Raw genomic sequence first — 24,871 nt, 5'->3', positions numbered from 1 at the left:
GGAGTGTGTCCTCCCCCCTCCCCCCCTGCCCGCCGTCGTCAGGGGCCAGAGGGAAAGGAGAATAACAGCTAACCCGCCCACTGGTGCTGGTACCACGTACGCCGCACGCTCCATCCACACCAGACCATCGACACCAACGTGCAGAGAGACCAAAACGAAAGTAATTTGCCGACCTCGCCGACGAGACACAGACCCGTGAAGAATATGCAGCGCTCACGGCGCTTGTTCGGCGAAAGCAGGAGGCGCACGGTTTCCTCCATAGCGGGCCGAGAGATGGTGTCGAGGATCCAGTCCACCACGTACCGAGTCTCTCGAGGTGAGTAGAGAAAGCTCCCACCCACCACCCGGTAGAACAGCGTCAATATCATTAACGTGAGCACCGAGAGGGAGACAAATGATGTGAAGCTCGTGAAGAGAAGCGGGGTTTGAGTGAAGAGCACTGCGGAGCTACCGGCGCCGCTGCTGGTGGCGAGAGCAAGAGAGCTGCACACTACCAGAGTGGCGATGGACACAACTGTCGTTTGCAGCGCGAAGAACCCGCCTGCGAGGTATGAGAGAGTCAGCTGCTGCAGTTGTGTGTCGAAGAGCACGACAAGTTCTCGAAGCGACATGATCTGCATGCTTCCCAGTGGATGTAGGTACCTGAAGCGCGTTACCTCGTCCTCGAAAGAGAGAAAGCGCCGGTGTGCTTCCTTTATACACCACACAAGAAAGGAGTTGTGCCTCCTCGTCCCTTCCCTCCTGCACTCTAGCTTGACTCCCTGCCAGCCAGCGTATGAAGCTCAATGATGGTGCAGCTCAGCCCCTCGCCTCTGTGTCTGGGAAGGAGAAGGGGCAAAACAGGGAGGAGAGGAAGTGAGAAAATGAGCAGAAGAAGCAAATGGCGAAGCGGGAGAGAGAAGCACACCATATGTGCTATCTCGTCCCTCGCTCTTTACCCCGAACAACAGCAGAACGCTGGAGCACACGCCCGTTTGTGTCCACGTGTGATAGGCATGAAGGAGAAACTGTGAGAGAGGTCCCACGGAGGGGGTGGACAAAGTCATGATCTTTTCCACAATCACCACCCACACTATTACCTCACAACTTTGATGGGCGGGTATGGGAGGAGGGGGGGGGGACCAGGAGAAGCCCTTTCCAATGACTTGTGTGTGCCCGACTCTCTTCCAGCTCTTCTTTGTGCAATGCGAAGCCCCCCCCCCCCTACGGCTCGGATTGTGTGTATCAAGGTTGCGAGAGTGTCTCCAATCGCCCCCGCTCCACCTCTCCCCTTCTCCCCCCCCCCCCCACAGACACACACACACACACACACGCCTCTCTGTGTGCGAAAAGGCTAGAAGGCATTGGCATCCGTGCCGCCACATATAACTTCGGCGAACAACAGCCCGCCCACCCACCCACCCCTCTCTCTCTCTCTGCACCCCCCTCAGCGGGGCATCAAAGGAAAGAGAAAGAAAAAACAGCAGCGACAACCTCGTGGGATGGGGACAACTGCGCAGCGGCAAAGCCATCGTAGCAGGAGCAACTCGCAGAACCGCTGCCTCGGCGGATCGGCTCTTTTCTTGATTGTGCCCGACAGACTAAAGTGCACTTGCAACGCACAAAATCACCGGTTCGGGGCACGAACGCTCCAGCGGATCACTTGCCGCTGAGGTCCCTTCGCATAGCCCCTACCATGTGGTTGTACCGACTCACCTCCGCAAGCTCCTGCCGCTTCGCCTCCAACATGCGTCCACCCTCCTCCGTTAGGTAGCGCTCATACTTGGGAAACATTGGCGCAAGACGCTTGTACTGGGCATAGTTGGCCCAGCTGAACAGCACGCAGCAGAGGCCTCCGTACCAGGCAAACGGGTGGCTGCGGTAGTTCGCCGTGAAACTGAAGGTGCGCACCTTGCGCACAATGTGGAGGATTCTGTGCGTCATACCTAAGAAGCTCTTCTGGGGGAGGGGGGAAGAAAAAGGTCGAGAAGCAGAGAGAGAGTGTGTGACGACAGGGTGAACACAAAACTATTGTGAAGAGAACAACGCAAAGCAGTAGACAAGAGGGAGAGCAGCACGACTGTTACTCTTGGCAGATCCTCGCCATTTCTAGGCATATGTATGCATGTGAATGCGCGGGCAGAATTCAGAGTACGAGTAAAGAGAGGGAAGGTGGAGGCAGAGGGTGCGGTCACCTAAGATGCGAATACAAGACATAGAATAATAGACACAAGGTGAACATGAAGAGCCAGGCGGCGCAGTCAGCAGGATGGCGAGCAGGGAAGAGCATCTTCTTTGCGTGAGCCTGTATGCCTACTTGCCTCACTGACAACAGAGTCTGGGGATGAAGGACACCACTGTCGAGATCATCAGAGCAACACCTTGTCGACGGTAACCAGCGATGGAATTCTATTCTCTGCCGCTGCTTCACCGTCGAAACACCCCCCCCCCTTCGACATCATTGACACCATGACGACCTTCTCGTCCAGTCGGAGGTGTCTTCGCTTTCCTCGAGTGTGCGTGTGTATGTGTGGTGACTTTTAGCAATGGGGAAGAAGTTCGTCTGTTACACTATGTAGACAACGAGGAAAAAAAGAGGGGGAAGGAAGCACGAAAGAGAGGGTAATAGAGAGAACACGGAGAGCCCCCCTCCTCACACACACACACACAAATGCGCCTCACGTGTAAGCCTCTCTCTTTCTCTCCAACACACTGAATGTCTGTTGGTCAGTCTTCTTTAGGCATGACTGTCTGCGTCCCCCCTTCCCTCCCCACCCCCTCCCTCTCCCGTGAGGAATATGAACAGATCGTAGGACGGAAAGGTAAGTACCAAAGACAAGACAGGCAAACAGGAGGGTAGGGGGGGGGGGGAGGAGACGGGCCGGAGGCGTGGGAAGACGTCGAAGTATACTCGACATAGTCTACTTTAAAAGGCACTTATCCCAACCGAACACATACGCACATACACACTCTGGGGTGGAGAAGGCAAGCCAAGCACAGCAAAATAACAACACAGACAACGCGGACGCACACGCCTACTTACTTGACACGAATGCGCCCACTCATGCGCACTGACAACATAACAGCGTGCGTGGCTAATATGAAAGGACTCGTGTAGCACTGAGAGATCTCTTATGTTAGTTTTACCCTGTCTTCCGCCCTTGAGTGCGTTGCTCCTCTGCAATACAAGAAGGAGTAAGCGACACATTTAGCACCTAAACACCAGCGGGAGACATAGACGCTGAAAGAGGAAAATACACACACACACATAAAGAGAGAACGGGGAGACGGAGAGCAACGGGCGGAGCGATAAGGTGAGACAGAGAATGAGAGAGAAAGGGGAGAGGGGCAGAAGCAAAGTTTCTCGAACTAAACAGCTTCGAGGCAAAAGAGAAAACAGATGAATGCCGCGCTTTTCGCAGAGAGGGCGGGACACACACACACACACACACACACACACACACAAGAACACCGAGAGAGAGAGAACGGGAAAGAAGAAAAGGAGAGGAGGTGGATGCGCACGTGCACAGGCGAATAAAAAGCGCTGTAAGGCATACACACCCGCACAAAGAAAGCACGCCAGCAGTCTCCCTCTCTCCCTCTCTCTTTCTCCTCTGCCTCTTTGCTATTGCATGACGATTCACTTCACCCCACCTCCATCCCGCGGTTTAGTCGACCTTTTCAGCTTCACTACCCTCCCCACCCGATATCCACTAAACAGTCACATTAGTGCCCGCCAACGCATTGTCTGTTGGAGCGTGCTCTAACCTCCTCCTTCGCCATACGCTTGCCCCTCTGCTTTCTACAGCATCCCGCTTGCTCCGCCCCCCCCCGCCGCCGCACCCGCCGCCCGCACAGCCCACGGGCTTTGCCGCGGGACCGGCGGCGGCGACAGAGGGCAGCCCCCACGTCCCAGCACTTGGCCCCTTCCCCAGAACGCCCCCCTCACAAACGACACCAACAAAAAGAATGGGGGGGCACAGAGAGGAGCAAAAATCCCGACGCAGCAGCGACCACATCACCAACGGCACCAACGACGCCCATCGCAGCGCTGACCAGCACAAAACAACAATACCAAAGGGAAACGGAAAAAAGGGGGCACTTTAAGCGGCGAAGATCAACCAGATTCGATAATACAAAACTGCAGGGAGGGAATCTCCCTGACCGCCCTCTCCTCTCGTTGTTCGCCGGCTTTCCTCTCCATCAGCCACACTCGTTCTTCCTCTTGGCATGAGCATCTGCTGGACGCTGTCGCCCTCTGTGTTTCCCCGTCTTTAACACGCTAGTCAGCGCCTTCAAGAGCCACTCACTCGCTGATTCCAACTTTTTCGCTAGAAGTTAAACTGGCCGCCACCAACGTTGGGGTTGCCCTGCGCAAAGTCCACCATGCCAGCCCCCATAGCACTGTCCATCTGGCCCGCTTCATCCTCCGTCGTGAAGAAGCTCTCCAGGATCTGAAGCGCAATGTTGTATACGTTCTTGTCAGCGTGCGTCTGAAGCTGCTCGATTGAGTCTACACCGCCGCAGTCCATCACCTGCTTCGCTACAATGTTCTCCTCCATGCCGCCTGACGTCTTCTCGTCCTCGCCAACCTGGAGGAAGCACTGCACCGCCTCCAGCGCGACCGTCACGATCTTCGGGTCGTATGTGCGCAGCGCCTCGCACAGTGGCGGGATGACCCCGATGTTGACGAGGTACTTCACCTGCGCCACTGAGCCGCAGAAAGTGATGTTCGCAATGGTCCATACCGCCTCCTTCTTCACATCGAGCTCTGGCGCGCTAAGACATTCCAAGATGGGGATGCAAACGTTCGAGTTCACGAGCGCATCGATCTGGTACGCCTGGCCGGCAGCAATGTTCGAGACGGTCCAGCACGTCTCCTTGCGCAGCGCGCGCTTTGGGTGGCGCAGTAGCTCGGCCATGGCCGGTAGAGCACCGCTGTTAATGATAACCTGCGTCTGCTCATCCGTGCCGGCGGCGATGTTGCCGATAATGCGAATTGCCGGCAGCTTCACGTTTGTACTCGGCACGGAGAGGAGCTGCACAATGCGAGGAACAGCGCCAGCCTCGAGCACCGCCTGCACCCGCTCTGCCGGGCCGTCACTGATGTACGAGATACCCCACGCCGCATCCACAATGAGCTGATCATCGGAGCTGTTGAGGAGATCCACCAGCGTCGGCAGTGCAATTGCCACACGCTCCAGCGGCGGTAGTGGCTTGCAGCGGCACAAATTTGACACAGCCCACGTAGCATTGCGTAGAACATGAATCGGCTGCTCCTTCACGCTCAGCACGTTCAGCAGTGCAGCCATGGCGCCGTGGCTCAGCGCCTCGTCACGGCAGGCCGCGCCCTCACCAGAGAGATTGCCGATGGCCCACGCGCTTTGATCGCGGCAGTCCGCGTTCGGGGACCCCAGCAGCGCCACGAAGCGTGGAATCGCACCACAGGCGACGAGCATCATTGTGTTCTCCGACGTGCCTGCAGCGATGTTGGTCAGGGCCCAGGCAGACTCAAACTGCAGCTCCGGGTAGTCCTCGCGCTGCAGCAGTCCCACCAGGTGTGGCACCACGCCGCTCGATGTCACAGCATCGTACGGCGGGTCCTTCTCGACGGAAAGGATCTTACGGATCAGCAGTGTGCCTTGAAACACCTCGCGGTCTGTCGGTCCGTTCATGCACATGTTCACGAGGGTTGGGAGGAGCTGCAAGGGCACCGAAGCGGGTGTAGACCTGGCGTCGTACGACCAGACGTCCTCCGGGTTGGATACCTGCGCCACACCGCCGTTACCGTCAAGCATCGCAAGGTCTTCCTGATCTTCGGCGCGCAGGTGCTTCATCACCTCTCCGTGAACCTTGTGACGCACTGACATGAGTTGACGCTGGCGACGCTCAGCACCAGCTTTGGTGCTGACGGCCTGCTTGGCGCCCTTCTTCTCTTGGTTGTTGAACATCGCGTCGTCTGTGTGGAGAAATTATTGACTAAGCGATCGAGCGGGGGGAGGGGAGTAGACGGGCCGGTGCGTGGCGTATGTATGAGCGCGAGCAGCGTTGAATGAGTAGAGAAAAGAACACCGAAGCAGGTAGTCGCAGGACGTGTATGTGCAGTATCAGTGCGCGTTGTTCGTGAAGGAGGGGGGGAACAAAGAGAAAGAGAGAGCACTTCAGTGCTGCTTTGCGTTTGGCTCGGTTGGAGGGAGGAGGGGGCTTTGGTGTCCACCTTAACTCCTCGCACTCGGGCGATGAGAGACAGAGAAAAAGAAGAAAAACAACACAACGAAAAGCGAGCCCCACCAATGCACAGAGAGCCACCAAGTCAACAGCAAACACCCGCGCGCACACGTGGTGAAGCCCTCACAAAACAGACGAACACGCAAGCACTGAGATAACACGCAGTCGCCAACGGCAGGGCCGGCAGCACACCGATTCTCTCCCTCCTTAGTCTTGCACTTTTGCGTTCTTTAGTATCGTACGCTCGCTCGGTCGGGTTTCCCTTCCTAATGAGTCGTGTAAAGCAAACCAAAAGATGCGCCCAGGTGACACCTGTAGAAAGAAAGAGAGAGAGAGACAGAGATGGAGGAGGCAGTAGAAGGTGAGGCAAGGACAGGGAAAACGGCAGGCGAAGGGTAGTGGGGGTGAGTATGTTTCCCCCCTCCCCCTCCCCCTCCCCCCCACAAAATACTTCACCGAGGTAAGCGAAGGGGAGAGCCCATCCCTGACGTGGAGGAAGTGAAGAGTGACAAACGATAAAACCATCCAAAAAAAAGGGTCGTTGCGCAGAAAACAAAGTGGGCTGGGCTGGGCTGGCGCCAGGCAGCACACGCATAAGCAACTTGGCCCAGCTTTAAAGCGGTAAAGTCACTCCCATCACCCTATATATATATACACCTCGTCTGGCAGCTCCTTCAGTCTGATGCTAATCAGATAAGCCTTTTCTTGTATGTGGGTGTATGGGGGGAGGGAGGAGGGGGGGGCATTGGTGTGTTTCTTTTTTGCTCCGACGTGCGCGTGGCAACGTCTGCCGACGTAGCATTGCTCGGCGCATCACTTCGAGAAAACGAATAAGAGAAAGGCACAACACCAGAAGAACTGTGCTCGGGAACGAGGCAGAAGCGTGTGCAGCACCACACACGCCTTACCTCCTAGTGTCCCTCTTCTTCTACTTTTCCCAACATGCATCAGTGTAGCACAGTCAGCTCAAATAATGCCCCTATCTGATTAGGGGGTCGATGAGTAGCATCGCACAAGCACATGCTGCGCGTTTCAACGCCTCTAGGGAGGTGTACAAGCTCTAGTCGCTCTGCTCAGGTGTTAGCCAATGCTAGCAGCCCCCCAGCGCACACGGAGGGAGATACACAGACACGTGCACGTCGTCTGTTAGAATTAAAAGGACTCAAAGATGAAAGGTTGAACTGCATGGATGCTCCCCAGTGACACTCAGGCGAAGATTTTAAGCTGATCATCAGCGGTACGACGGACGTGTCCCATCTGTGTGTGCGTGTCTGTACACACACCTCGACGAGGACGCCCGCGCGCCGTATTGCTGCTGCATCGTCTATTGCTTGGGCATTTTTCTTGCCTCCTATGTCGTTGCCCATCCACCCCAGTCAAAGACGCAACAACAGAGCATACCCGAGAGGTTTCTTTTTCAACTGCAAGTACAGGTCGGATACCGCATATGGTATGCAATCTTGCTGACATCGCCAGCAGGCATCACCACTCGAAAAGATGATGTCGCTGTACTGATGCAGCGGGTCAATCGAGTATTTCCCGTGTGGACTCCGCAGTTGCCGTCATACACACCCACATACACCTCAACACAGCTTTCAAGCGTAGATGCATCTCATCTTGCTCTTCACTTTGACTTCAAGTATCTATCGAAGAGTGCGGTAGCTGCGCACTTGCAAGCCTCGGCCGCAAAAGATACCAAGCTGGTTGGTGAAAGCTGCGCACCGGAGACAAAGAGGGGGGAGGGACGGAGCACTAGGTCGTGCGGCCCAGCCCACCACTTCCCTCCCGACATTTTAGGAGCAACACGAAAGAGAGGAACAAATACTAGAGAAAAAGAGGACTCGCGCTGGCATCGCCAGCAGGCATTACTCTTAGGAAAAATGATGTCGCTCTACTGATGCGGCGTGTGCAACCACGTTGCTAGCCTACACAAATCTGCGTACATACAGAGATAGAGAGAACGACCTGGCACACTCCGAGGCCCAACACATAATGAGGAACCATCCAAGAAGGATTCCCCCTTTGCCCACTGGGATCTGCGCGAACGTGGGAGAGAGGAGGTGAGGGGGTACGTCACCTCCGTTGTGTTCTGCTTCTCGCTCTTCACTTTGACTTCCCTTCATCAATGTGGACAAGAGCCTGAGCGTACGACGGGGCACCAACGCTTGCGAAGATGAGACATTGGTTGGCAAAAAGCTGCCTGCTCCCGGCGCGTATGCTTGTACGCACGTGGTAAGAGTCGAAACTTTCTCTTACGCTCCCGCACTAGGTCATACATACAAAGCCCTCACAAGCGCGCGCGCACGAGAGAGAGAGAGAGAGAGCACCGCTACCTCAACCCATGAAAAGACGAAAGGGGGAAAATCATGTTGACATCACCAGCCGCCGTCATCACTTGAGCCGAAAAACATAATCACTGCACTAATGCATCTTGGAGGAGCGACGAATTCATACGAGTGTGTGGATGTGTGTGGGAGGGGGGGTGAAGGGCACACACAAGCAGAGAAAAATGGGCACCGATGCCTTTCGTTCGTGCACACGGGCGTCAGAAGGCTAAGGTGATGATCGACGTGCCATGAACACAGGTATCACCAGCAACGCGCCCACGTCCGCCGCAGCACCGAGCCCGCGCATCTTGTACGGCCTTGATGGCAACCACCTCTATAGAAAAGAAGAGTGCGAGGTGCCACGATTAACCGTACTTGGGCTGCCAATAACAGACAAAGCTAAAGTAGAGAAAGTGGCATGATGATTGTAAGCGTTGGAATAGAAAGAGGAAAGAAGGAAGGAGAGAGCTGGTGTCTCCTCGAAAACCTTGTGGAACTCCATGCATGGGTGTGTGTGTGTGTGTGTGTGTGATCCGTACCTATTTTAGCGCCTAACGAGCGCACTAACACGCAGTGAGGCAGTAGACATACTCTCCACATTTTAGGGCCGCTTCTACTGACCGTGTGTAGAGAGAACGAGAGGGAGAGAGTGAATGCGTGGTGCAAGTGAAGACCGAGAAGCACACGATTTCTACGGTGCGCATCTGCCTCGTCACCTTAGCAAGGCACAATGCGGAGGGCAACTTCTAGAGCCGATGGACGATGGGAGGAAGATGAGGAAAGAGATGATGGCCGTGAAACAGCACCGAAAGAGGAGAAAGGAAAAGAGGCATCTTCAAGCGGGTCCATTGATGCGAGAGAAGTGTGAGATACGGAGGCAGAAAGAGGGTCTAAAGATAAACCACAAGAAACAGACGCAGGCACAGGCGCGCCTTGCAGTAGTTTGTTTCTCTTCCGCCTTTCCAGTGTGCCTCGCCCCCTCCCCCCCTTTTTCACGCTATGCATCATCATGGCGGGGAGAGGGAGAGGACTGCATGAAATCCAGTAGGATGGGGTGCGAGGAAAGGCGGAGAAGCAGGGAGAGAGATACGAGGGAGAAAGATGCAGAGGCTCGGCATCGTAGACCTGAAAAAAGGGTAACACGATGGAAGTGGGGGAGGGGAGGCGCAGAGGAGAAGTGAAGTGGGGCGAGAGAGAGAGAGAGAGAAAGCCGTTGAAACCGTGATAGTGAAAGAGGAGAAAGGATAGGAGAAGAAAGAGGTGGTGAGATTTGCATATGGGGAGTACACGGGCACGGTAGCTTCGCAGCAGAGCGTTAGGCGGTCAACAGCAAGAGTAAGCAGCAGTAAGAGGGAAGGTAGGGGGGAAAGAGAGGACACATTGCCCGCCGCTTTCGCTTTTGATCATTTATTGAGTAAAACCAGGGCCATTCACCCCAACAATCGCATTCCAAATTCACACGCTCTGTACTCTTTTGTGGCCGGCATGCTGTCTCTTCCTTCACCGCTGCTCATCTACTTCATGCGTGTGGGTGTGTGGGTGTGCGTGTGCGTGTGTGTGGGGGGGGGAGGTGTTTGGGTGTACGTTTGGGTGTAGGCGTGCATGGGTGTGCCAGTGGGTAAACGCCTCACTTGCCTGTTCGACTTTGCTATCTTTTTAGTGAGACCCGTGCGCGTGTGAGCACGCACCGGATACGAGAAGGAAAAGAGGAGCGAACCCGCAGAGGCCGTCAAGTGAAAGAGAGGGGGCGGGGGAAGAACGACACATACCAAAGGAGCCGCTCATACAAAACGCCTCTGCACAGTGCGCCACACGAGCAGTACGGCCGCAAAAAAAAAAAAAACACACAAACACACATGGCGCGTGGCTCTCAGTTCCGTCCCTCTTTGAGGCTTTAAGGTGGGGGGTGGGGGGTGGAGAGAGGACCACTTCCGTCGATAACAACAAAGCACGCACACACAAGCACAGCCACACACAGGGAGAGAGAGAGAGAGACGGTGGTGCGTGCCCCAGGAGAGAACCCAAGAGAGAAACAGCCAATAGCCCGATTAGACACACGCAAACAAGTGCACTTACACACATACAGAGAGAAATCAAACAAACAAACAAAAAACACACAGGCGGGCCGCGGAAAAAGGAGCCACCAGACAACTGCAGAGGGGAAAGAGAGAGCGGGGGGAACGAAACAGCTGCCGGCATGGATTAGTTGCGGCGGCGGCGGCGCGTCGCCAGCAAGCGCAGATCCTGCTCGGCCTTCGCACGATTGGTGATCTCGTCCAGCTGTGCCCGAAACTGCTCCTCGTACTCCTTGCCTGCGTTGGACTTCTTCTCGACAAAGGGATGCTGCTGAAAACTTTCGATGATGAACGTCAGGCGATCCATGCCGCTACTTGTCTGCCCCTCACTCGCCACCAGCAGCACCATCAGGTAGGCGTTGAGCGCTGCCTCAGTGAAGGGAACATATTCGGTGGACACGCCAAGTAGCACGTGCGTCACGGCGTACAGCACGAAGAGGCGCTTGTGTGGGTCATCAGAGAACTCTCTCATGCGCTTCGCCACCACGTTAAAGATGTGGACAGCGCGCAGCGGGGAATAGAGCGTGAGCGCCTGCCGGAGCGTCTCGCACGCGGACTCGCTGACGCAGTTGTCCACGAGCTGACACACTGCCTGAATCTGGCTCGGACTGATCTCGAGGCCTCTGGCGCCACAGCTGTTGTACGTGCTGCCCAACAATGACTGAAGGCGGTTCTCCAAGGTCATCTCCGGCGCCTCGCGCTTGCGGGCATACACATTGCTCTCTGTACCACCAATGCCGCCACCGGCAGCGCCGCCGCCCATGGCCGGCAGAACCAACGTCCCACCGCCGTAGCCGCCAGCCACAAGAGCGCCGGTGGTGCCGTCCAACTGCACGCCGGGGCCGCGCATCATAGCGTCCAAGTTGAACTCACCGCCGCCATTGCTCATGGCTGGCTCACCGATGCGGCGCCGATCAGCCATGGTATACGTGTGATTCTGCTTGCCGAAGCTCACACGGATCGGTGTCCCCTTGATCATCGCGTTGGACAACCCTGCACGCGCCAGCCGAGAGGACTCGATTGTGTCGAAGTGGCCAAAGCCGATCCCACTGGTACCGACAAACTTGCTGAAGATGAAACCGTCGTATGGCGTGAATAAATCTTCGACATCCTTGGCCTCCGCATCGGCGGGGAGATGGCCGAGGTAAATGATGTTCGTTGGTGTTTCGTTGACAGGAATACCGTCGGCGGTGAGGGGAACGTTGCTGTAGTTGTGACCGCCACTCCCTGCCGGTCCCTCTGCGCCGGTGCCGCTGCCACCAGCCACGTCGTTCGCATGCTGGGCGTCGTGGCCATAGTTCAAGCTCAGCATAACCCCCTCAATCGGCCTACCCTTCATTGTTTCGATGGCCATTGTGCACTGTTCGACCGTTTCGTAGTGCAAAAAGGCCATGTTGGAGCGACCGAGACGGGAGACGCTCGAGATGGGGCCAAACACCTCGAACACCTCGGTCAGCTTCTCATTTGTTATGTACGGAACGAGGTTGCCAACCCACAAGACGTTGGACGGCTCTTTGGCTTCCCGCTCGTGCCGCGCACGGCGCTGCGGGGGCGCCGGGGCATCGCGGACGCACTCCGCCTCGCGCGCGCCACGCTCGTCACAGGGGTCGCGGCTGCCGTCGTAGTCACGCTGACGCCGGGTACCAGGCGCTGGTGCCGGCGCGGGATCTGTGACAGGCGGCTCCTCCACAATATTGGGGTCATGCGGTAGGCTCATCTCTTCCTCCGTGTAGTCGTGCATCTTGCTGTAGTTGAAGATCGCGGCACCCAACTCGCGACTCTCCATGAGAGCATCGACCGCAGCCTTGGCCTCCTCGGTGCGCCGCAGGTGCACAAAGGCGTACGACTTGCCATCGTGAATCGAGATTTCCATGACGCGACCGAAAGGCCAAAATGCGCGGCATAGCATGCTACGCGAGTGGAAGGCCGGGTCGTAGCTGCCAACCCAGACGGTGTTGGTTGGGTCACGCATCGGCGGGTTGCGAGGGGCCTCGTCGCGGTGACGGCCGCCGCCACGGCGACTGCTCCGCTCGGGGCGCTCGCCACGGTCATTACGGTCGCCGCCACGCTCGCGCCCACCACCGCCGCGGTGAGCACGCTCTCCCCTGCCGTGACGCCGACTGCGGCCGCCGCCTTCGTAGTCGTTGTATCGCCCTGGGGGGTACATGCCGCTCCGATCACTGCCGTATGGGTCTTGTGAGGGATACTGCTGAAGATTCTGCGACTGCGATTGGGACGCAGGGGCACCAGATGCAGCGTAGGGCGAGATGGTCAGCATCTCCGCACCGGCAGCGGACGGCGGCATCAGGTAGCGCGGCGCACTTGGCGGTGGAGCGCCACCTTGCGCGGGCGCCGGTGGAGCGCCGCCGCCACGGCTGGGTGGCATGGGATAGCGAGGGTATGACCCTCCACCAGGGGCGGCGGGTGCTCCTCCGGGTGGTGGCGGCGGCGCGTGCTTCACCATGCCAGGTGGCATCGGCGGTATCGGCGGCGGACCACCACTACGCATCCCGGGTGGTTGCGGCGGAACACGACCCGAAGGCATCGGCGGCGCTGCCCCGCCACGGCCCGGTGCCTTGAAGCCGGGGGGCATGGGCGGCATCACTTTCATCCCCGGCGGTCGTGGGGGCACCTTGCCCGGTGGCATCGGAGGCGCGTTCATCGACGCGAGAGCACGACTATCGATTCCTTAGATGGGTGAGTTTAGACGGGTTATAGAGGTGGCAAGAGGCAGCGCTTGCGCAGCGACACCGGCGGACGACGCGCCGGCAAGGCGAGCACAGGTTGCAGAAAAAAAAAGGACGCGAAAGCCCACGACTTGCGCTGACTGTTTCGTTCGTCTGTGCTAAGAGTGAGTCGGGGGTTGGTGTTGGTGCTTCCCTCGTGGAGCCTCTTTCTTGGGCGTTTCCCTGTGCCTCTGCAGCTTAGCTCCCTTACACTGTAGGCGGAGAAGGACGGTAGGAAAGAGAGGAAGGGGCAATGGAGAGAGAAGGGGTGAAAGGCAGAGCCGGCCAAAACTGAGGTGCTCACAACATTAGGAGCGCAGAAAAAAGCAAACAGTGAAAAATACCGCACCGCCCCCGATCAGTGAGGCAGTGGACATGACAGCACCACCCGCGCACATACGCACATACACAACGAGCGAACAACAATCTCGCACTTGCGGCGCGTAGAAGCGATTGCTGATGGTGGTACCACTGCGCTGCTGCCTTTCCTTTTCTCGTCGTGCATGGCTTCCCCTTCATTCCTTTCTGGTGTTGTTGTTCGTTTTGCTTTCGCTTGTTTTCGTGTTTATCCTAGGCTGCACCCCCTACCAGCGCACAACCACACACAACAGCATTGCTACTTACACACACACACACACACTACTCACAAGGAAGGAGAACAAGCAAAAAAGAAAAGAGCACACAAGGGGTGCACAGAGAGAGGGGGGAACCGGGAGGGTTGCATAAAGCACACATTCACGCACGCCCATACATACACACGTGTGCTACTGGGCCTGCATGTGTGCCTCATTTTTTTTTTTCGTTCGCTTCTGGAAAAACGGCGCCAGCTTTTTTTCGTGTGCTCACCGCTGCCCAGCTGCCCCTGCTCCCTCGGGTGAACTCCCCACGTATCGCCCTTTCCTCCTTAACACCCCCGACCTGTCCTATTCTCCTCCACTCTCCCGTCTCCGTACCACCTCGCCAGGTGCACCTCCGATGCGGCAATAGAGGCGTGACAAAGTACACAAGGGCACGTCAGCACAGCACACTCGCAGAGACATGCAGAGAGTTTGAGGGTGCGGAGGTGCACTAATCGAGAGTGCAAGGCAAAGAAAGGAAATGGGTATCGAAAGACACACAGAAATGAAGCGGGGAGCAGACATGCAACAAGCATCACACCCGCACGCTCACCCACCCCCGCTCCTCTCAGCGCCGCATCATTCCCCTTCGTCCTCGCGCTTCGTTTGTCATCACCTCTGCGTGTATCTCCGTGGCGGAGATGGGCAGAGGGAAAGCGAGGAGAGGGGGTCCAACAGCGGATGCATCAACAAACGGGCGACGGCGACGAGAGAAGGGGGATGGGCATCGACAGAGCGCGGGAGTTCACACGATAAACACACGCACACGCAAATGCAACGAAAAAATGGTAGCGGAAAGGAGGGGAGAGCAGAGCAGAGGGACGCAGAGAATGTGGAGGGAGACGAAACAACACGCAAATCAGTAAGAAGAGCTGCGGAGAGGGGGGGCGATCAGACACCCTTCGGCATACCCAAAACTCCGGGGAGGTAACAGAGAAAGAGAGAGAGCACAAAAAAAAACAGCGGAACGACGAGGAGAACAGCCGATGAAAGAAATGTTTAGCTCAGCAGGCCCACTCTCTGCCATATACAGCACATGCGGTCAAACGCCGCTCCACCGTCCCCCCTCACCCTCCCCCCATGTGCGCCGGTCTGCCGCAGGCACATCGCCTGGCGCAAGGCAGTCCAAGACGCGTGCTACAGCAATGCGCCAACTCCGTCATCGGTGCACGACCCCTGCCGTAGACGCTGCCCACGCCACGCATCTCAAGCCGCCGCGCAGCCGCGCCCACTAGGCCGGCCGCCAACCCGGTGCATCCCCCTCGGGGTGGGGTACGCTCGAGTCACGCCGACACCCTGCCCATCATGTGGGCGACACAAACGTGCTCGCTGGTGCAGGATGCTCCGACGCCACGCCGTCCAGGGACCTGGCCGCGGACAGCCGTGTCGGTGAATCGCCCTGACCTCTCCGCGCCACAGGCACTTGGCCCGGTCCCCACCAGGGGTGGCGCGGCATTGGCAGGGCGAGCGGGGGGGGGATGGGGTGCACGGCCTCCCCACCTGGAGTGGTGTACTGAGCCCCCTGGGATAGCACGCACTGGAGTGTGTCCTCCCCCCCTCCCCCCTCCCCCCCCCCTGCCCGCCGTCGTCAGGGGCCAGAGGGAAAGGAGAGAATCAACAACGGGAAATGTGCGAGGTGAAGTAAAAAAGAGTGCACTCGTAGACACGCATGCAGGCACATACGCATTGACGTGATTGCAGCCCTTCCTCTCTGCACCTCACTATTCAGGTAGGGAGTCGAGAACCAAAAGAAGAGAAAGGGGAGGGCCACGATTACTTTAAACTCGTGATATCCCCTCTCTTACGCAGGATGAGCACGGCATCGTTTAGCACGGCATACTCAAGGCGGAGGTTGCCCTCACATAGGTAGGGGAGCCTCGTCCAGCGAATCAGCTCGAAGCCCATCGGCACCAGCACATTCTCGACCAGCTTCGACATGGACGCCTCGAAGGAAGCGCCACGGCAGCACTCTCCGCCCTCCATTGGGAGAACTTCGTTGGGCCTCTGCTGCCGCGGGCCATTCTCGACGAATGGGCACCAAGGAAGAACAACCGCGAGCACCAGGAAGCCATTTGGCTTGAGCGAGTCTCGTATCTCCAGCAGCAGCGTCCGTGGCGTGTCGGCGCGATCGAGCACGTTGTTGCACGCGATGACATCAAAATAGCGGCGCTCCTGCAGCTTCCCCGCGGTGTTTATATGAAAGGGGTCATCATGCGGCAGCACCTCGTAGCCCCGGCGACGCAGCCGCCACCGCATCGATGCCGAAAACTCCGTCGTGTACACTGTTTTGAAGAGAGGAGCGATCTTCGACGTCACGCCGCCTTCGCCAGCACCAATGTCGAGGAGGCTGTCGAACTGGAAGTCCTGCGGCAGCGGGGACGTGGGCGGCGTCTGCGGCGGTCGCAGTAAGCGCCGGATCTGCTCGGTCGAGTACACAAACATCGTACCACGTCCCACAAAGCCGTGCGCGGTGGTGCGCGAGAAAAAGATAGAGAGGAGGTCTGCCAACAACAGCTTCCACAAGCTGATATTTCGATACCGGACGAGAAAGGCTGTCGTCTCCGTATCACAGTTACACGCCTCGAAGAGTTTCACAAGGGAAGGCGAAACAAGGTTCATCCTCGGCTCGTAGATGAGTGCAGGACGGCCGCGATGGCCGCTGGTGTACAGCTTCAGATCCTTTGAGAGTCCCTGCATCTTCCAAGTGACAACTGACGGAAAGAACAGAGAGGGAAGAAGACAGGACGGAGAAACAGAGAGAGAGAGCACACAAGCGCACTGTTGTCGTCGCAGTGGCCGTACGAGCCGAAACGTAGCTCAAGCTGTAGATTGCTCTTGCTGCTGCGAGGCAGTGAATTGCAGGACTGAGCGGGGGGTGGCTTTTCGGGTAGGAGACACGAGGGGCTAGTCTCTGCTGCGTATATACACCTAAACTCACTCACAAGCGTACTCGCCCAAAACGCCCACGCGCCTCCTCTAATACCAGGCAGGGAGAGGAACAGCAGCAGAATTACCTCCCGAGCGTTGTCTCCTGTGGTGCGGAAGGGGAGCAGTAGGATTAGAGAATGTGGCCGCGTCATAAAACGGCCACCATCACCAAAGCATAGACGGAAAAGGGGGGAAAACAAAGAGGTAAAGAGAGAGGGAGAGGGGGAAGAGGAGGAGAGGAAGAGGGGCATGTAGAAACCTATTTTCAGCGCGGATAGCCTCTGCTGTGATAACGGCGAGTCAGACACGAAGCCTGCCGATACGAAAAAAAAAATTACATGTCTCCAGCTGCATGCTGCCTCTCGCCCTTGCCTCCCAAAAATATGCCGTGGAAACTTTCCACAGCAAAGGCATCAGCGCTATGCTGAAACCCTCCTCGATAAAGAGAGAGGCCTCGCAACAAGCGATTGATGGGCAGCATTGAGATGCCGAGCCGCTTGCTCGCACGTCGGCGTCTACTGCTGGCCTACAAGCGCTTTCTACCCGTAGTACACAGATGCGGCGAAAATGGAGAGTCAACGACGTCACACGTAGCCTACATTGCAGGAGCGGCAGCTTCTTCGCTTTCCCTCTTTTCTTTGCAGCACTGCTTTGCTTTGCTTTGCTTTGATTCCTGTCATTTGCGTTGTGTTTAAGCCAAGCGTACTCGATGAAATTCTTTCAACGAGGTGAAGAGACAAACATTCGAAGAAATTGGGTGTTAGTAGGGCTGAGGGGAAAATAAAACAAAAAAAAACACGGCAGAGAAGCAAGACGGGAGGAGGAAGCGAAAGGGCAACGAATTTATCCCTGCGCACAGGCCTCTGCACAAAGGATGAGAGAAGGCGGTAGGAGTGAATGTCGCGGATATTTTTTTTTCCCGTTGGCGATGAGAAGGGGACCACCTCCGCCCAGCACGTGAGCGCGTCCTCCTCTCCCACGTACCCCCCCCCCCCCCGCTCCCTCCGTTTTTCAACTGCTCGCCGGCATCAACATAACGCCTCTCGAGCCACAACGACGCACACGCACGCATATACCCCCTGATACCCCCCCACCCACCCACCCACCCGCACACGCACACGCAGATGGCGTGAACCCGTGCGTGAGGAGCGAGCACAAATAGTAATAATCACAACGCACAAGCGACGCACGACATGCCAGCACACAGCAAAGCAGCCTGGCCTCCAAATACAAGGGCAGACACGTACATACATGTACGCTACTGTGTGTGCGTGGGTGTGTGACAGGAAAAGGCAACAACAACAACAACGCCATCATCCAGCGTTGCCCACAAGACAGAGAAAGAGGCGGCAGAATTTGAAACGAAAAAATCAGACCAAAAAAAAAAGTAGAAGAGGTACAGGCTGGGAAGACAGAGATGTGAGGGGAGGCAGGGGGGCGTGAGCTACACACGCACGCACGCACAAACGCACAGAGCAGTGCACACATCCACCCCTCCCTCTAACCTCGCCCTCGCCATCGCCCGCTGGGTTACCTTTGTCGTTTCTTGGAGCGGAGATCGTCATTCCTCACGCATGGGTGGTCTGCGCTGCAAGCCGTAGAGCTTCGTGAAACGCCTGGAGCACCACCGAGGCTGTAGCCGCTGCCGACGAGGTAGACGCGGCGCTTGTCAGTACCGGCGTAAGAGCGGCTCGCACCTCAGCTGACGGCGACACCTCCACCTCCTTCAGCATATCCCGCACCAACTCAGGTACACCAACGTCTGAGGTAGTGGTTGCTGCTGGCAACGACGACGGCGACGGCGAGTGTTCAGTCGACTTCCGCCTCTTCAACTCTACTTCGAGCTCGATCACGCGCTTCTGAAGCTCAAAAGCTCTTCGGTAAAAGGTGGTAAACTCGTCAACCAGAGACTCTAAATCTTGTACCTCTGTCGGAGCATCGCTACAGCCGCTGGTGCTGCGCTCATCAGATCCTGCAGTCGCGATGCTGCGACTGTTCTCTGGCGCGGCAGCACTCCTGATCACGGATGACGCCGTCACGGAGGTGACCCTAGATGACACGGTGCTCGGCACGTTCATCTCGGCGGCGTCGACAGCCTGATCCTGCAGCACCCTGGCGTAGAAACGCGCCTCAGAGTTAGAGTAGTTGCAGCTTTGCTGCTTCGCGGCCCCATCGCCGCCGTCCGCGTCAGAAGCAAACGCAATAATACCCGAAGCCTGCCTGGAAGCAGTCGCGGGTGCTGAAATCCGCTCGGTGCCGCCCGGCTCGTCATCCTTGCCGCTCTTGCCGCTCTCGTCCTCAAACATAAAATGGTCGATGTTGACTGGGTTGCTGCGGCACAGAGCCGATACCTCCTCGTCATCAACGTCGTTCAGCCCAATTACCCTCGTCATTGGCGTGGAAGGGGAGTGGGCAACGTCCGTGGCCTCCTTCGGAGCAGCCCGATCGGCAGCGGGCTGCGCGACTTCGCTCGACTTTTCAGTAACCGGCACGATTGCCTGCCCAGTCTCCTGTGCAGCCCTCCCGGTCTCGGCTAACACAGCTGCCGCCTTCGCCTTCGACTCCGCCATCCGCCGTAGCTCTTCCGTCGCCTCCTCGAGCTCTCGTCGCTTCGCACGCAGCATCTCCTCCTGCTCGCGATACTGTAAGGCAAACTGCGGGTCATGCGAGCTCATCAGTACGCGCGGTCGGCACATGGTGTCCACGACCACGATGCTGATTTCAATCGGACCCTCGTCTGAAGCGGGAGCGCCTAGCGTAGGAGGCTGCCCCGCACCCTTTGCAGGCTCCGGAGTAGTGCCGCTGCTGCCCATAGCACTAGCGCTACCGCCGTGCATCTCTTGCTGAAGGCGGCACATCAAGAAATCCTTGTCGCCTGAGCCGAGGCCGATTCGGCTAGGTCGGTTATGGTAGTTACTTCCACGACTCGATCTGCCGCTGCTGCTGCCAGTGCTGCCTCTCCCTAAGTTGTTGCCCGCCGAGTCACTAGAGCGAGACGAGCGATGCGCATAGGTAAAGCGCGGGTCATCCCAGGTGGTCGTCTGCGCAGTGGTGTCGATGAAATAGCGTCGGCCGTCGCTCGTGAAGTATTCCTCCCAGCTCGGCGGTAGCTTCTTCAACCCGCACCGCGAGCTCGCCAGCGTCACGCGCGGGATGGTGCGCATGCAGTATCCAGCCACAGCGAAGGTCAAGTCGCGGTTCAGCCGACTAAGCGCTGTGATAGAGTTGTAGACGCATATGAGAACGGAGGCAAACATGTTGCCAAAGCAAAGCGCTGGAACGAGCATCGTCGCAGCGTGGTGGTGCAGCGGTGGGGGCATCGGCGTGTTCTGAATGGACGCCCAGCTCTGCTCCTCGCCGAGCGAAATCGCCTGACTGCGAGCCTGCACCGTTGATACCAGCCAAGTCTGCGCTGCCGGGTCTTCGGCAAGACACAGCACGTGCATCGTCGCGCATCGGCACGTGTCTGTAAAAGCAGTTAGCGAAAAGAGCAAGGACGAGCCCGACTCCGACTGCAGAAGAGCCAGCTCCAACGCCCGTGTGAGGTTCTCCAGGCCGACGTCGAGCGCAGAGAGAGCGTCGTTCGCGTTCTCAGCCGGCATCGCTTGCGCGTTAAGCACGAACGAGTCCGTTGTAGCAGACGAATTGGTCGCTGAGTTCACATCGCCTGCCTTCTCCTCGAACGCAGATGGTGTCGGCGGAGGCGCAAGTTTCAGCACGAGCTCAACATGCTTGTTCGATAGATCCAGCAAGTCCACTACGCTGGTCGAGTCGAAGGCTATGAAGGTGGCCTCCATCCGCACAAAGCGGTGGTATCGGGAGCCGATAGATGGAAAAACAAAGCTGTGTGACTGCGGGGTGGAAGAGCGTCTGCTCACACCCTCAGTGCGGTCGCTACCTGAGACAGTGTCTTCTGCACCATCGCTCGTCGGTGGCACGGTCCCTGACGCGTGCGGTGGGAACGAGGACGAGACGTTGGCGCTATGGCTGTCGGACGTTGCCGCAGCCCGATCATTAGTCGACTTTGGGCTGCTATTTGAGCTCGCCGCCTTTGACAGCTGGTGCTCCTTGCGCTCGAGTAAGCGCTCCATGAACGTTCGAATCCCATGCGGTAGCAACCCGCACTTCTCTGGGGTGCCAATCAGGCCCATTTGCTTCATCTCCTGTGTTGTGCCGTACACAAGCACGATCGAGCTGACGCAGTGGTCCACAACAGCGGTGATGGCTGGGTTCAGCGTAGCATTCAACAAGGGCTCCAGTGAGGACGCCAGCCTGTAGTGTATCGGTACTCCGGCTGCAGTCTCTTCTGGACTGCCCTGCTCAGCAATGAACTCCACATTGGTAATGCGACCCAGCAGATCGTCGACGCCGTACGTCACTGGCGGGTTGTTCACAGCCGAGACGCACTGATGCAGCGCGGTGCTGTCTTCGCTCAATGGATCGTAGCCGAAGGCAGTTGCGTCTACCACCGGGCCGCCGGGGTACTGTGGCTGAGGATCGCTATAGTCAATTGCCACGAGCCGCAATCCACTTCGCAGAGTAAAGGGCTTCATATGCGTGCCCATGAAACTGTGCGCCCGAGAAGCACCACCGCTGCCGCCTCCATGCGCTGATCCATTAGGCAACCCCTGTTTCTGCAGAAGTTGCTGGCAGGTGCTGTTGGCAGCCGCGCTCGTCAAGGAGGACGGGGTGATAGTGGGGTCGGCGAAGCTGCCCTGGAACGATCTATTGAGCACGGCGTCGTCCTCGGCAGTCGGTTGCAGCGTCACTGCCCATGGCTCACCGGAGAAGGACTGCAATGCAACATTCATGCACCAGCGCACGCAACCAGTACTCGGAAGAGGGCCACCGCTGCTGCAGCCAATGCTGGAGGTGTTCACTAGCTCCGGCGGCGAATCTTTCGTTGCGCCGCCTGAAGCAGCATTAGTAGAACTGGTGGCCACCGCGGTCGCCGCCGACGACTTTGTTTCCGTGTGCAGCGAGGAGCCATTCACCGAAGAGTTGTGCAGTGGTTGCTCCTTGAGAAACGCCGTTGGGGGTAGCATGAAGTCCGCTAAAGCGCCGCAGCCACCTGGAAGAATGGAGACAGAAGCGTCCCCTTTCTTTGACCTCAACTTTTGTCGGCGGACGTGATGGCAGTGGTGCTGCGAAGTGAAAGAACAGGAGGCTGTCGCCGGGCGGAATGCGAGGTTGAAGCGGAAGACAGTGGAGGGGTTTTCCGTCCGTCAGTGAGAGGGAGGGGGTTACGGTGCCGCTGCTGTGATCTCTACACCCGCTCACGCTCGTCGCATGTTCAGTTCTAGGTAGAGAGGTGTCTTGTGTGCAAGTGGGTCGAGAGAAACGTACTCTTGGCCTTACTGAAACGCTCTTCGCAGTATCGGCCTCGCTGCCCCTCCACCTTATTTCGTCGTCGTAGACCGCGTCGTTTTGTTGACCGGGGAGGGGAGGGGGGGCGAGCGCAGCAACGGCGGTAGTGAAAAGACGGTGATGAGCAGATCGCCTGCGTAGTAAGTGAGCGTTTGCCTTTTACTTGAGTACTCGTGTGCGTATGTGTATAGAGACTTGATGGGAACGTGTATGAGGTGACGGCAAAAAAGAAAAAAAAGTTTAATCCCAGCGTTGCGCTTGGGTGAGGAGGGGGGGGTCTGCGCCGTACAGTGCTGCCAAGCTAGACCGCCCTCCCCTCTCTCTGACCCTCTAGCGCTTCGGTCTGCCTAACCAACGTAGTCGAGGAGCTGAAGCAGAGGTGTTGTGCAAAATCAAAGGAACTAAAAGGCTTAGCAAGGTGAAAACAAGTGCACTGAGAGGGAGGTGGCGGCAATGGCAAGAGCAGCAACAACAGCAGTGAGAGACGTGGAGGGAAGGTATTATGGGTACGGGGAGTTGTAAGGAGTAGGTTGTGAGGCATGGAGGGAGGCGAAATAAAGAAGGGGAGGTAGCCAAGAGTGGAGAACGGCGCGTGTCTGGGTGAGAGTGCGTGAACATCGTGTATCGAGATATCAACGCAGGAATGTCTTTGCCGAGGGAAGAGAGGGGGGACTGTTGCAAACTGCCTTCTCCTACACTTGTCCATCTCCTCCGCTCGCGTCACACCGTGTGGTAGTGGCACGAGTATGAATGAATGGCGGGGGGAATGATGAAGCATTGGCACGGACACAACGCCTGTTGACTGCGCTGCTGCTAGAGTGTATCACTGCACGCCCCTCCCTCTCTGTTCTCTCCCTCAAATACGAAGGAGTTCGTTATTTTTTCCACAAAGGAGAAGCAGTCCGCCAGTGGGCACCTACAAGAGACACATGTGCATCTGCGTAGATGGCACACTGCCACCTCGCTGCCACCGCCGCGTTCTATGGCTTGCGCCTCGGCCAGTACGCTCACATGAATGTGCCGGTGACAGTGTACGAACTACGCGAGCAAGAAGAAGGCGAAATGGCAGGCAGACTCTGCTCGAGCGCAGATTCGCATATACACAACGCACCGTAAGGCGACTGACTTCGAACTCCGTCGCTCAGGAACATGGCGGCATGCGCTTATGCTGAGCAGTTGACGTGTCCCTCCCCCCACGAACAAGTCAACTGCTAAACGCCTACACAGCCATAGATCACACCAACCTTTGGGCTGCATTGCGGCTATGTCAAGGAGCCGGGCCGGTCAGCACCCTTGGGCGCCGTCCAGCCCATTCTAATCCCACTGCACGCAGCGCAGGCGAGGCACAGGCTTACGCTCGACCTCACCGCAGCGCAGCACAAGCAGAGAGGCGGTGCGCGGGTGCGCATGCTTGCTGAGCCGTCCACACGATTCGGGGTGCGCCGGGGCAAACGTCATCACAACCACAAGTCACCTCCGCACACCACGAGCCCGCAGCCGTGCCCGAGGGGGGACTGCAGGCTCGCGGCCTCCCCACAGGGCGGGTGCTGAGCTCTGACACCGCGCTGAGGTGGCCGGCAGCAGCGGGGCCGTAAAATGGGTCCGATCACTCATCTCGTACGAGGAGGTCGACCTCTGGTCCGTGTTGATGCTCAGTACGGCAGCAGTACCACCAACCGCAAACCTATCGACCACGACACTCTCTTTCACCGGTGTCGCACTTGGCGACAGCACCGGCGTTCGCAGAAGCACCCCCTTATGAAGATCAAGGGGCTTCTCTTGTCGCTCCTAGAACCTCCGCTCGCACTGTCACCTGATGAGAAACCCACAAACAATACGCTGCAGCTGCAACAGATCCTCCGCGACTATGGGGGCAGCGTACCCATCGGCCGCCGAACACAACCGAGGGGGCGAGCTCTGCCCCCCCTCATCGGGTGGCATTGGCCTGTGCGAGCTCCTCCCTGGGGTGCTAGTCGACGGCCCTTTCGCGACAGCTTGGTCGAGGAAAGGAACAGTGCAGATGGGGGGCCGCAAACTGCTGTTGCAGCAGGCTCATCCACTTCTCCGTCGAGTCGCGGAAAGCGGTGCAGACAGCGAGTGAGGAAGAGGATGGCGCTCACACAATAAAGGCGCCGTTTCAAGCAGCAACAGAAGTGTGGCAACCAAGAAAGAAACAGAGATGAGAAGGGCGAGGGTTCCCCCCTCCCCCAGCAGAGGATTGCCAGGGAAAAGGGGTGCTTAGCAGTCCCCTGTGTCTCTGTCTCTCTGAGCCCCGCGCATTGGCGTGACTACTCCTGCTCAAAGATGACAGCAGGGGAGGAGAAGGGTAGGCTGGGGGAAGAAGGCAACGTCAAAGGGGGTTTCGCATGTCTCACTGTGTTCCCAGCAGCTTCTTCATTTGAGCGTAGCGCCACAATCCATGCCCATCGCAAGAGAGACACACACACAATTGCAAAACAGGGAAAGAGAGGAAAGAGAGCGCGAACGAGGAAGGTAACGAGTGAGAAGACACTAAAGAACGGTAAACACCGTCAGCAGATGTCGTGCTCGCACGCGGATGAACGCAAAGGATAGCGGATTTGACAAGAAGAAAGAGACGGAGACGAGAGGGGCGGCCGAGGAAG

General features: G+C 57.5%; 6 protein-coding genes and 1 pseudogene across 7 annotated transcripts; all 7 read right to left on the bottom strand.

Moving 5' to 3' along the window:
- Positions 1–68: 68 nt before the first annotated feature.
- LBRM_30_1260 (conserved hypothetical protein) lies at positions 69–620 on the bottom strand (the record flags this gene model as incomplete). The annotated part of the gene is made up of 1 exon (XM_001566708.2): positions 69–620. The coding sequence occupies one exon, from the start codon at positions 618–620 to the stop codon at positions 69–71; it is 552 nt and encodes a 183-aa protein (XP_001566758.2).
- A 1,018-nt stretch (positions 621–1,638) lies between these two features.
- On the bottom strand, positions 1,639–1,923 carry LBRM_30_1250 (conserved hypothetical protein; the record flags this gene model as incomplete). The annotated part of the gene is made up of 1 exon (XM_001566707.1): positions 1,639–1,923. The coding sequence occupies one exon, from the start codon at positions 1,921–1,923 to the stop codon at positions 1,639–1,641; it is 285 nt and encodes a 94-aa protein (XP_001566757.1).
- A 2,387-nt stretch (positions 1,924–4,310) lies between these two features.
- Positions 4,311–5,930, bottom strand: LBRM_30_1240 (putative importin alpha; the record flags this gene model as incomplete). Its single annotated transcript, XM_001566706.1, has 1 exon — positions 4,311–5,930. The coding sequence occupies one exon, from the start codon at positions 5,928–5,930 to the stop codon at positions 4,311–4,313; it is 1,620 nt and encodes a 539-aa protein (XP_001566756.1).
- A 4,806-nt stretch (positions 5,931–10,736) lies between these two features.
- LBRM_30_1230 (putative RNA-binding protein) lies at positions 10,737–12,581 on the bottom strand (the record flags this gene model as incomplete). The annotated part of the gene is made up of 1 exon (XM_001566705.1): positions 10,737–12,581. The coding sequence occupies one exon, from the start codon at positions 12,579–12,581 to the stop codon at positions 10,737–10,739; it is 1,845 nt and encodes a 614-aa protein (XP_001566755.1).
- A 3,144-nt stretch (positions 12,582–15,725) lies between these two features.
- LBRM_30_1220 (putative DREV methyltransferase) lies at positions 15,726–16,649 on the bottom strand (the record flags this gene model as incomplete). Its single annotated transcript, XM_001566704.1, has 1 exon — positions 15,726–16,649. One exon carries the CDS (start codon positions 16,647–16,649, stop codon positions 15,726–15,728), a length of 924 nt encoding a protein of 307 aa, XP_001566754.1.
- A 1,799-nt stretch (positions 16,650–18,448) lies between these two features.
- On the bottom strand, positions 18,449–21,433 carry LBRM_30_1210 (conserved hypothetical protein; the record flags this gene model as incomplete). The annotated part of the gene is made up of 1 exon (XM_001566703.1): positions 18,449–21,433. One exon carries the CDS (start codon positions 21,431–21,433, stop codon positions 18,449–18,451), a length of 2,985 nt encoding a protein of 994 aa, XP_001566753.1.
- A 2,284-nt stretch (positions 21,434–23,717) lies between these two features.
- On the bottom strand, positions 23,718–24,188 carry LBRM_30_1200 (annotated as a pseudogene). The gene has a single exon. A coding segment is annotated over exon 1 (471 nt).
- Between the last annotated feature and the right edge of the window lie 683 nt (positions 24,189–24,871).

This window comes from Leishmania braziliensis, chromosome 30, assembly GCF_000002845.2.
Source record: "Leishmania braziliensis MHOM/BR/75/M2904 complete genome, chromosome 30".
Lineage (NCBI taxonomy): Eukaryota > Euglenozoa > Kinetoplastea > Trypanosomatida > Trypanosomatidae > Leishmania > Leishmania braziliensis.
The sequence above is the reverse complement of the archived record's forward strand: the minus strand, read 5'-3'. Positions and strand labels throughout refer to the sequence as shown.